Source organism: Pituophis catenifer, unplaced genomic scaffold (assembly GCF_029215685.1).
Source record: "Pituophis catenifer annectens isolate HBS135680 unplaced genomic scaffold, rPitCat1.0.hap2 SCAF_6, whole genome shotgun sequence".
Lineage (NCBI taxonomy): Eukaryota > Metazoa > Chordata > Lepidosauria > Squamata > Colubridae > Pituophis > Pituophis catenifer.
In genome coordinates, this window is record NW_027256886.1 from 74,060,604 (window position 1) to 74,073,337 (window position 12,734).

General features: G+C 42.4%; 1 protein-coding gene across 2 annotated transcripts in view; it reads left to right on the forward strand.

Moving 5' to 3' along the window:
* ASCC1 (activating signal cointegrator 1 complex subunit 1) overlaps nt 1-12,734 on the forward strand; it is a 129,104-nt gene that overhangs the window by 72,895 nt on the left and 43,475 nt on the right. For both annotated transcript variants that reach the window (XM_070945284.1, XM_070945283.1), the window contains exon 9: nt 4,168-4,244. In XM_070945284.1, coding sequence (XP_070801385.1) covers nt 4,168-4,244 — 77 coding nt within the window. The remainder of the gene's footprint in view (nt 1-4,167; nt 4,245-12,734) is intronic.

Here is a 12,734-nt window from a genome sequence, read left to right on the forward strand (position 1 = left end):
GTTTCAAAATTTTTTACTAACGCTTCTGTGGGTGTGGTTTGGTGGGTGTGACAGGGGAAGGATACTGTAAAATCTCCATTCCCTCCCCATTCCAGGGGAAGGTTACTGCAAAATCCCCATTTCCTCCAGATCAGCTGGGACTTGGGAGGCAGAGAATAGATGGGGGTGGGGCCAGCCAGAATTTTTACTACCGGTTCTCCGAACTACTCAAAATTTCCGCTACCGGTTCTCCAGAACTGGTCAGAACCTGCTGAAACCCACCTCTGGTCGTAGCATAATGTAAAACCCACCGCTGGATCCCTTCATGCAGGTTGCACTCATCTGCAATAGGAAAGGAAAAATCCTTCATTAAAATATTCAAAGCATCTTTTATATCCAGCAGATGTTTGGTTCCTACATTAGAAGTGATAATTCTGTATTGATTTTTAATCAAGGTTGTCTCCTCTCTTTTAAAAGGTAGATTTGATAACATTGTCGTTTGGATTGAGGATTACCGTTGAGTACACCGAGTCTGCTTTTTCCATTTAAACGTGCTTGGTATTATCGAGCTGCAGTTTCTTTTTAATTTTTAAAGCTGTTTTTAAAAGCTTCTTTAGTAAGCAGAATATGAATAGCTGCTTGTTTGTATGCTAAAAATAGCAACCATTAATTCCAATGAAGGGCTTAAGGCAAACTGATGCACATGGTTATAAAAGGACATCTCCTGAAGTTGTATGAAAGAACCATCAAGCCATGGTCAACAAATGATCTACTTACCATACCTACTTGTAAATATAACTACCTTGAATTTAAAATACATGTGTGTGTATGTGTGCGTGTATGTGCCTGTGAATATTCAGTACGGTACATAATTACACCGCCCTATAAATGCCTGTGGATAATGTTGTGGAGTACGCTGGCAGATATAGGAGCCGCCTGTTGAAACGGTTCTTATGTTGCCACAGTTTTTCCTATCCTGCCTATACAATTTGCGTACATGATTGGCTTTCGCACAATCATCAACAATCCTATCTTAAGGATTGTTGATCAAATCTTATTTTTCATGCTCGTGTTCGGATTTTTAAAGAGTGACAAGAGTAGAATTATGTACAGCAGGGGTGTCAAACTCGAGGCCCGCGGCATATCTGGGCCACAGGGTGCTTAAATTAGACCCACAGGGCTGGCCTAGAAATATCAGAGGACCGACCCACGGTGTGTCTGCTGCAGTGGGGGGTTGCCCCCAGTTCGGACCGGTTTGCAAGAACCAGTAGTAAAACTGGCAGGAGGCCCCGCACACCGCCCCAGATGTTGTCATCAGCGATCTGTGCATGTGTACATCTGTGCCTGATCGTTTTAAAAAATGCTTTGAAAAGGCTCTGACGATCAGGCAATTCAGCTGGGATCGTCAGAGAGACTTTAAAGCATTTTTTTCTGCAACCTCTTCCGGGGAAGAGGTGGTTTAAAAAATGCTTTGAAAAGGCTTGACGATCTCAGCTGTGTTGCCTGATCGTCAGAGGCTTTTCAAAGCATTCTTTTAACCACTTCTTCCCCGGAAGAGGTTGCAGAAAAAAATGCTTTGAAAAGCCTCTGAGATCCCAGCTGAGCCGCTCGATCATCAGAGGCTTTTTTTTTTTTCTTTTAAAAGCATTTTTTCGGCGGAAGAAGTTGTAGAAAAAATGCTTTTAAAAGTAAAAAAAAAAAAAAGCCTCTGATGATCGTGCGGCTCAGCTGGGCATGGGGGGGGCAGGGATTTTTGCTACCGGTTCTCCGAACCACCCGCCGCCATTGCTACCGGATCGGGCGATCCAGTCCGAACCGGGAGCATTTCACCCCTGCTTTGTGCCATGGTTGCTAAGCGAATCACTGTAGTTAAGCAATTCATGTGGTCGGTAAGCAAATCCAGCTTCTCCATTGACTTGACTTGTCAGGAGCCAGTTGGGAAGATCACAAATGGCGATCACATGACCATTGCAACCACTGCAACTATATGATGGTTGCCAAGTGCCTGAATTTTTATCACATGACCATGGGGATGCAACAACAGTTGTAAGTGTGAGGGCCAGTCATAGGTAACATTTTTTCAGCGCCGCTGAAACTTTGAAATGATTGCAGTTCCGCTGAAACTAAATGAATGATTGCAAGTCAAGGACTGCTAGTGGTAGAAATAGTAGACTTGCCGAAGGAGCAAAAATGCGAGCGGAAGAACTAAATCCCCAACTAGTAAACTGTGTGTAATGTTCCCGTTTATGAACATTTGCTGCACAGTGGAACACGCTCCTCCTATCAAGGAAACTAGAAACATGCTTTTCGAAAATGGAAGTAGAATAGAATAGAATAAAATTCTTTATTGGCCAAGTGTGATTGGACACACAAGGAATTTGTCTTTGGTGCATATGCTCTCAGTGTACATAAAGAAGAAATAAAATATATTCGTCAAGAATCATAAGATACAATACTTAGTGATAGTTGTAGGATACTAATAAGCAATCAAATCATACTAGGAAAAAATAAAAACAATATAAGTTGTAAAGATACAAGCAACATGAATATAGCCATAAGTTGGAAAAGATAGGTACTAGTAAGGATGAGAAGAAGAATAGTAATATAGTCTTAGTAGTTAATTTGACAGTGTTGTGGGAATTAGTTGTTTAGCAGAGTGATGGCATTCGGGAAAAAACTGTCCTTGTGTCTAGTTGTTCTGGTGTGCAGTGCCCCATAGCGTCGTTTTAAGGGTAGAAGTTGAAACAATTTATGTCCAGGATGTGAGGGGTCTGTAGATATTTTTACAGCTCTCTTTTTGACTTGTGCAGTATACAGGTCCTCAGTGGAAGGCAGGTTGGTAGCAATTGTTTTTTTCTGCAGTTCTGACTATCCGTTGAAGTCTGTGTCTGCCTTGTTTGGTTGCAGAGCAAAATCAGACAGTTATAGAGGTGCAGATAACAGACTAAATAATTCCTCTGTAGAACTGTATCAGCAGCTTCTTGGACAGTTTGAGCTTTCAGAGTTGGCGCAGAAAGAACATTCTTTGTTGTGCTTTTTTGATGATGTTTTTGATTTTAAGTCTTGAGGTAGGATAGAAGCTAGAAACTTGAAGGTCTCTACTGTTGATACTGTGTTGTCTAGTATTGTAAGAGGTGGTAGTATAAGAGGGTTTCTCCTAAAACCCATCACCATTTCTACAGTTTTGAGTGTATTTAGTTCAAGATTGTTCTGGTTGCACCACAAGGCTAGTTGTTCAACCTTCCGTCTGTATGCAGAAGTATGAAGTTTCTCAGTATGTTTCACAAAACCTGCGATTGTAAATATCAAATTAGTAGCAGTACACTTGCAAGGAATATCCACAGTCCGGCCAAGTAAAAATAACTCTTGGTTTAAGGAGCCATTGATCTTCTTTTGTTTGTTCCCAGCTTTGAGGAATTAGAGGCACCTTGAGAACAAGGATGCATTGCCCAAATACCCATTTTTTCCTCGCTGGTTTTAAATTTGTAGCCTGCAGAATGATCAGCTCTCGAAGGCTGGACAGAGAAGCAAGATGAGGGAATGCTTTACTACCAAAGCTTGCTTTGACAGAGCACTGAATCTTAAACCCTGGATTCCCATGGATGAGTCTATTACACTAAGCTGTCAGCCTTAAATAATCCTCGAGACAATATTGATGACTCTAAACATTCTGACAATGTACTTTTGGAAAAAGTAAAGAGCTGTTACGGTAAATGAATAAAAACAATTCAGAATAATCTCCCTGCATTAATATATATATATATATATATACTGTATATATCAGTTGTGGGTTTCAAAAATTTTTACTACCAGTTTTGTGGACGTGGCTTGGTGGTCGTGGCATGTCATGGCTTGGTGGGCATGGCAGGGGAAGGATACTGTAAAATCTCCATTCCCACCCCACTCCAGGGGAAGGATACTGTAAAATCTTCATTCCCTTCCCAATCCAGGGGAAAGTTACTGCAAAATCCCCATTTCCTCCTGATTAGCTGGGACTTGGGAGGCAGAGAATAGATGGGGGCGGGGCCAGTCAGAAATTTTACTACTGGTTCTCCGAACTACTCAAAATTTCCACTACCGGTTCTCCAAAACTGGTTAGAACCTGCTGAAACCCACCTCTGATATATATATATATATTGGGGGACAGGAATTGACTCAGTTTGAGTTGAAATCCCATTTATTTTGCAGGTGAAGAACCGAATAACCGAGCCACGGGCAAACCGTTCAAGGAAAGAGAATCATTTGATGGCCGAACAATTTTGAAGGTCAGTATAAAATTGCATCCTGGTTTATCTTATCTTAGTGGACTTTTAAAAGTCAAGTTTCAACTCAGCTGTATATTCCATATGGTATTCCAGCGCAAGAAACACAAGAGAGTTTGAATCTAAAATATTGATGGAATTTCCAACAAACACACAAAAAAAATCTAAAAGGAGTCTGGTATGGCTCCCTAATATTATTTTCAGACTGTTGTTCCTATATCCATTTATGTGTCGGCAAAATTCAAATGGACGATAACAAAAAAGTGGATTTTGTCAGCAGAACTTTTAATCTGATGAGGACAGTGGTGGGTTCCTCCCGGTTCGGTCCGGTTCGGCCGAGCCGGTATCGCGATATGACGTCACCGAACGGTTCTCCCCCCCCACCCCCGCATCCACGTTATTCTTACCTTTTATTTGGTCCCACCCCCAATCTATTGCTGCCTCCTGAGTCCCAGCTGATGACTAGAGGGAAAAAAACTGTTTAAACTCTTGCTGCGGGGCTTCAAAGGGCCGTCCTACAGCTGATCAGTGTTAAAAGCAAACAAATGAGTCGGGTCGTAAGTGCGAGGACTGGACGTAAGTGCGAGGACCTTCCAGAAATGACTGACCAGCTAGCCACGCCCACCTAGTCACATGACCTCCAAGCCACACCCACAAAATAAGCCACGCCCACAGAACCAGTAGTAAAAAAATTTAGAACCCACCCCTGGATGGGGACCTAGGGGGGGTTATGCACTGTTTTCCCCAAAATACAAAGACAAGTGAAAGAGAAAGATTGAACTCTTTAGCTTTGACCATTTATTTATTTATTATTTTCATCCCGCCGTTATTGTTTTTTATAAATAAGGTGGCAAATATGCACGTCTTCCTCTTATTTTCCCCACAGCAACCCTGTGGGGCTGAGAGAAAGGAACTAACTTAAAGTCACCCAGGTGACTTTCATGCCTTTGGTAAACTAGAACTCACAGCCTCCTGTTTTTTAGCTTGGTGCCTTAACCACTAAACCAAAGTGGCTCTAGTTGATGTAGCAAATGACCAGGCTGAGTCTGAGGGCAGGATCAAACGCATCATCAGCCTGGAGTCCATACGCTCCCGAAGAGACCTAAGTCCAGTCTCCCTTGAAGTCCATTCACTATTAATCTGGCGCCAATTTGCCTTGACTGTTAGTAGATCAGATTCTTGGGTATAGTTTGTATGGAATAAATCTGCAGTGCTTTTGAACTCTACCCTGTCTCCTGGTTTCTTTGTGCCTGACGGTTTAGTTATAGTTAGTTTAATTATATATACCAGTGTTGGCGAACCTTTTCGGCACCAAGTGCCAAAACAGGAATGCACGCACACATACGTATGCCGGAAACCAGAAGAGCAGCCGCCCGGCGTGCCTGCACACACCGGAAAGATGATCATGTTGTGACCCAGGCCCAAGTAGGTATTATCAGACGTAATCAGTTCCGAAACAAACAGATTTTATTAGAACAGCTGAGAATTAACTCATTCTCAGTGTACTTCAAACTAATTCGAAACAAATTCTTCATAACCCAATTCTTCAGCCTTATCACCAACCTTGGTCTAATTAGGCAATCTGCCAAAGGCTTTTCTTGGCAAAAGTTCAGAAGCAGAAGACGCCGACAAGAAATAAATGCAGCAAGAGAAGAAACAAATCAACGTCGTTTTCCGACAAAGAGCCCAAGAGCCGTTGCTGGTCTTTTAAGCCTTCTGGGAGGGGCCTATCATCTCTTGGCCTTACTCCCGAGTTGTCCTTTTTGCTTTAGCTGCTCTTGCCTTCTGGCAGCTCTTCTCAGGCGTGCACTAGGAACAGGCTCCTCCTGTTCCTCTGCCTCTCTGCTGTCCGACTCTGGAGGCTCCGGAGTCCGCACTTCACTCCCAGATGGCCCTAGCCCCATCTCTGCCTCCGACGCAGAGCCCTCGTCCCGGCCTTCCCCTGACTCCAGGACTGGCCCATTGTCCTCCCCAGCCTCCTCACTATCCAACTCCGCTGCCAGCTCCGCAGACTGCTGGCGGACCACAACAGATCTTCTGGTTTCCAGTGCACGCATGCGCACCGGCCACCTAGTCTTCCAGTTTCTGGTGCACATGCATGCGCAAAGACCACTTGGCAGGTGCACATGCACACGTCGGAAACCGGAAAATCATCTTCCCGGCTCATCCATGTGCACTGGGCGGCTGATCTTCCAGTTTCTGGCACTCCCGCGTGCATGAAGACCAACTGGCCAGCGCACCGGAACCCGGAAGAGCAACAGGCGATGGCTCATGTGCCCGGAGAGATGGCTCTGTGTGCTACTTCTAGCACGCTTGCCATAAGTTCGCCACCACGGATATATACAGAACCTCATTCTTGCATAAATATTCTTCATCTGAAATTTAGAATAATTGTACATAGCCTAATGCTTACAGTCAGTAAGTATTTACCAGTAGTAAAGCTATATAAATAGGGTTGCAATGCATGTGTTAATCAAACAATCCACAGAATATACAATTAATTGATCCTGTATCTTCATAAACATAATCCAAACCGTTGTCTCATCAAAGTAAATGTACTGGTCATGACATAAGAGCACCTGTTCTTTTATGAACAGTTAAGTGGTTCAAAACTCAAAAGGAATAATTAGGAATAAATGGGCAATATTCTGAGTAGAGGGAAGTAATAATAAGAGTTCCTCAAGGATCCATTTTGGAAGAAGTGCTTTTTCACTTATCCATAAATAATGTTGATTTAGGAACATACAGCGAACTGACCAAATTTGCAGGTGAGATTAAACCAATGAGAATGGTAGAAAACAAAAGTGACTATGAAGAGCTTTGGAACGATCACTTTAAACCAGGTGATTGGTTAACCAAACGCCAAAACCAGGAGCATTTTGGACAAAAATTCCAACTTCCTATACTCACTGGTGTACTGTCTGTGAACTATCTGTGTCTATAATCAGAAAAAAAAAAAGATTGGGTTTAGCAAATAGTTCATTTGTGAACTGTGAAAAAAGGAAAGATCCATGCTAAATATAATTAAGAAAGGGGAGTATAAATAAAGGCATCAATGTTATTCTTTCACTCGGTGGTATTTCCATGTCAGGAGAACTGTGTACAGTCCTAGCCACTATAGTTGAAAAAAGGGTATAATAGAGCTACAAAGGATGAAGTCAAGGGCAGTTAAAATGATCAGGTGACTCAAAGAGCATACTGTATTTACTAAAAAAAAATAAAATAAAAAAATCCTAGAATGTTGAGGATTCTGTAACTTTGGGGGGGGGGAAGAAGAATTGGGGGGAAATGATTTAGGTGTATAAAGTTATGCATGCCCTGTAGAAGGGGGCCCGGAAGAAGGACTAAAGGTCATCCATTGAAACTGATTGGAAAATAATTTAAAATGAACTTTGCACAATGCCTAACTAACCGATGGAATTTATTATCATGATGGTCATAACTTGGCTTTAAAAGGAGATTATTAGACAAAACCATGGAGAACTGATCTATCAAAATTCAGTATTGCTTCTGTTGAGAGCAGGTTGTCTCATGACACCGTGCATTTTTTCCCGGAGCGTTAATTTTAAATAAAATAGAACTTTCCAAAAGGATCTTTATTTTGAGATTGTGATTTCCCCACTTTAATGACTTCTAAGTGAGCCTGGGGGGGGGAAGGGGGGAAATGTGCCGCTTACTTTAAAGTTGCCCTTAAGAGTCGTGTCTCTAAAGAACCATTATATTTTTTTTTACAAGCTTTAAAGCAGACCGTTTTAATAAGAGATGCAGTGTCACAGGAAGTCCAAAGCATTTTTTTTTTTCTGAGTCGTTTTTGAAGTATGTGTGGAGCCTTAATGCACGTAGCCTAATAAGATGCTAGTTTAGCATAATGAAGTCATCCAATGTATCGCGAGAGCATCCAGTTAGGGAAGGCTGATGCCAAAACCATGTATCACAACAACGGGGGACAAAAGCACAGCAATTAGACTGCTTTCCTTGGCCATTTTGTCAGGCTGACCTTGGACGTCTCTCAATTATTTCAGGTGTGAAATAATTCAGGAGTGCCTCTGCAGCAACTCCGCCTGTCGTTTCTTAAATCAAGCATGTCTTTTCTCCAGACGGCATCTGCATCTGCAGAGGGGCTGCTGAACAATCTACAAAGAAGCCTGGCGATTTTGAAGAGTCGTAGACAAGGTGCTATGTGCCAGCTCCCCATCCAACTCTCCAAAGCACCTTTTTGCCTTTTGACTCCAGGATTGCACCACAAACCTAAGTCTCTTGCAGTGTTGTGCAAGATAGTGCAATAGATTTCGGGGGGAAAAGCCAGGGGTGTCAAACTCGCGGGCCAGGTGCGTCATGCGCTGGCCACCCACACCCCCGGTTTAGTGAGAGGGGGAAAGTCACGATATGTCACATGATGCGAGTTTGACATCCCTGCTTTAAGCCTTGTTAGTTGCGAAGTCGTGTCCGACCCATTGCAGCCCCATGGACAACGTTCCTCCAGCTTTCCTGTCCTCTACCATCCTCTGGAGTCCATTTAAGTTCACACCGATTGCTTCAGTGACTCCATCCAGTCACCTTGTTCTCTGTCGTCCCCTTCTTCTTTTGCCCTCAGTCTTTCCCAGCATTAGGCTCTTCTCCAGTGAGTCTTTCCTTCTCATTAGGTGGCCAAAGTATTTGAGTTTCATCTTCAGGATCTGGCCTTCTAAAGAGCAGTCAGGGTTGATCTCCTCTAGGACTGATCGGTTGGATCGCCTTGCAGTCCAAGGAACTCACAGGAGTCTTCTCCAGCACCCTAGTTCAAAGGCCTCAATTCTTTGGCGCTCAGCCTTTCTTATGGTTCAACTTTCACAGCCATACATTGCAACTGGGAAAACCATAGCCTTGACTATACACACTTTTGTTGGCAGGGTAATGTCTCTGCTTTTTAGTATGCTGTCTAGATTTGCCATAGCTTTCCTCCCCAGGAGCAAGCATCTTTTGATTTCTTGGCTGAAGTCCCCATCTGCGGTGATCTTGGAGCCCAGGAAAATAAAATCTGTCAATCTATCTCCATTTCTTCCCCATCTATTTGGCAGGATTTGAGAGGGCCAGATGCCATGATCTTAGTTTTCTAAATGTTGAGTTTCAAGCCATATTTTGAACTCTCCTTCTTCACCCGCATCAAGTGTCTCTTTAGTTCCTTTTCACTTTCTGCCATTACAGTGGTATCATCTGCATATCTGAGGTTGTTGATATTTCTCCCGCCAATCTTAATTCCAACTTTTGATTCATCTAGCTTTAGGAAGAAAAAAAAGGAGAGAGAAGTTTACAAGTAGTCCTCGAGGTAGGACCACAATTGAACGCCAGATTTCTGTTGCTAAGCAAAAAGTGTGTTTAGTGAATTTCCCTCCACTTTTAGGACCTTTCTTTCCACCGTTGTTAAGTGAATTACTGCGGCTGTTAAGTAACACAGTTGTTAAGTGAATCGGGCTTCCCTATTGACTTTGCTTGCAAGAAGGTTGCAAAAAGGGGATCCCATGACCCAAAAGCAACCGTCATAAATATGAGTCAGTGGCCAAGCATCCGAATTTAGATCACATGATCATGGGGATGCTACAACGGTCGTGTGTCTGAAAACCCTCATATGTCAATTTTTTCAGTGCCGTTTTAACTTTGAACAGTCACTAAATGAGCTGTTGTACATTGAGGACTACCGGCATTCTCTGTTTAGTCCAAGGGTGTCAAACTCATGTCGTCACAGCAGTGTCACGTGACATATCAAGACATTTTTCCCCTTCGCTAAACTGGGCGTGGGTGTGGCCAGCGCGTGAGGCATCCAGTCCATGGGCTAGGAGTTTGACAGCCCTGTGTAGCCCCTTCAACTCCCTTAAAGGTAAAGGTAAAGGTTCTCCTCACACATATATGCTAGTCGTTCTAGGGGGCGGTGCTAATCTCCATTTCAAAGCCGAAGAGCCAGCGCTGTCCGAAGACGTCTCCGTGGTCATGTGACCGGCATGACTAAATGTCAAAGGCGCACGGAATGCTGTTACCTTCCCACCAAAGGTGGTCCCTATTTTTCTACTTGCATTTTTTACGTGCTTTCGAACTGCTAGGTTGGCAGAAGTTGAGACAAGTAACAGGAGCTCTCCCCGTTACTAGAGATTCTACTCCCAGAATTCCTCAGCCAACTTTAAAACTTGTGGACTTCTACTCCCAGAACTCCTCAGTCAAATTTTAAGACTTGTGGACTTCTACTCCCAGAATTCCTCAGCCAGCTTTGCTATTCTGGCTGAGGAATTCTGGGAGTAGAAGTCCACAAGTCTTTAAAGTTGCCAAGTTTGGAGAGCCCTGGTTTGGAGGACAAAGCCGGGAATTACCACATTTGTGAGAAAAGCCACTCCAATTCCTCATAAAAGGCATTTTTGGCAGCTTTCTGCCATCCCAACGCCATGTGCTATTAACTCTCCATTCGCCTATCGCTTTAGTTGTAGCTTTGATTTTATTTTTCATCATTGTTAGCTTTTGATCCTCATTTTGCTTAATTGCCTTGCTTTGAGAAGGCTTCTGCCCCAAGGGGTGTGATGGGGTTGATTGTCCCAGTCTTGCTTGATAACCAAGAACAAGGCGATGTCAGACCAGAACAAAAACATTTCAGTGAGCAGCATAAACAAAAGAGGTCAAGCAGTAGCTGAGCTAACAAAGGAATTCCCTGTGAAAGTAATAATTAAAGTGTACTTGAAAACTTCAAATGAGAACAAGGGACAATGCAGAACTGACAGTGATAATTTGCAATATTAATGCTTCCCCACTGTTAAGTCGCTATTCCAATATGCTTTTATACATTTCATTTTAGGACACAGGTTCTTCAAACAGATACATGTTTAGAGCCAATACCTGCTCATAAAGGTATCTCTACCCATGTTTCCCCGAAAATAAGACCGGGTCTTATTTTCTTTCAGGTCCCAAAATAAGCAGTTGTATTGTAGAGCCAATTTAGTACTATAAGGTCTATAATCTATAAGGTGTTTCCAATCACCTTGTGTCCAGAAATCGTGGGTGATCCAACACTGGATGTTTTTAAGAAGATTCTAGACAGTTACTTATCTAAAATGTTATACTGTAGGTTCTCCTGCTTGAGCAGGGGGCTGGACTAGAAGACCTCCAAGATCCCTTCCAGCTTACTCTATTCTAGATGTAGCTCTGTCTTTTCTCTTAATAAAGAAAATCAGTTTTGCCATCTCTGCAAGTTCCTTCATCTTCACCAACCATGCCTCCATGGAAGGTAGTACCAAGTCTTTCTGTTTTTGAGCATATAATAATTTTGCTGCAGTTACCATATATTTACAAAGAAAGTCCTATTACTTTTCTCCAATATCTGTTCATCAATCCCCCCCCCCCACACAAAAACCCTTCTGGTTTCAATTGAATATTTGTCTTTAAGATCTAGATTATGCTTAAGATCTTCTGGATATGCAATATGCTCCATTCCATATTTGGGTAGACCAGGTTGCCCTGATAAAAAAACAATCTATCCTCTGGTATAGCCGACAAAGCCAGGAGAGCCCGTGGCTTAGAGGTTAATACATCTATCTAATATGTACACTATATCACAGAAGTGAGTACACCCCCACACACACATTTTGTAAATTTATTTATTTATTTTTATTTATTTATTTTTAAATTTATATACCGCCCTTCTCCCTGAGGACTCAGGGCGGTGTACAGACAGAATTAAAAAACATGGAATACAAATATTAAAAAACAATTAAAATATATATAAATTTGGCCCAAAATTAAAAATACAAACCAATTAAAACATTTAATATTTCAGTATATCTTTTCATGTGACACCATTGAAGAAATGACACTTGGCTACAATATAAAGTAGTTGAGTATACAGCTTGTATAACAGTGTAAATGTGCTGTCCCCTCAAAATAACGCAACATACAGCCATTAATGTCTAAACTGGTGGCAACAAAAGTGAGTACACCCCTAAGTGATAATGTCCAAATGGGGCCCAAAGCAGTGGTGGGTTGCTCCCAGTTCGGTCCAGTTCTATAGAACCGGTAGTAAAATAGGTGGGGGGCTCCGCCCACCCACCTGGATGTCATAAATGATAATCTGTGCATGCGCAGAAGCGCGCACATGGCCCTGTTGTGAACCGGTAGTAAAGGTAAGAAGAACCCACACCTGGCCAAAAGTGTCAATATTTTGTGTGGCCACCATTATTTTCCAGCACTGCCTTAACCCTCTTAGGAGTGTACTCACTTTTGTTGCCACCAGTTTAGACATTAATGGCTGTGTGTTGCATTATTTTGAGGAGACAGCACATTTTTACACTGTTATACAAGCTGTACACTCACTACTTTACATTGTAGCCAAATGTCATTTCTTCAGTGTTGTCACATGAAAAGATATACTTAAATATTTACAAAATGTGAGGGGGTGTACTCATTTCTGTAAGTAGTCTGGGTTCGAATCCCAGAAAGATATGGCTAGCTGACGAGAGCTAAATAGCTTGAAATAGATCT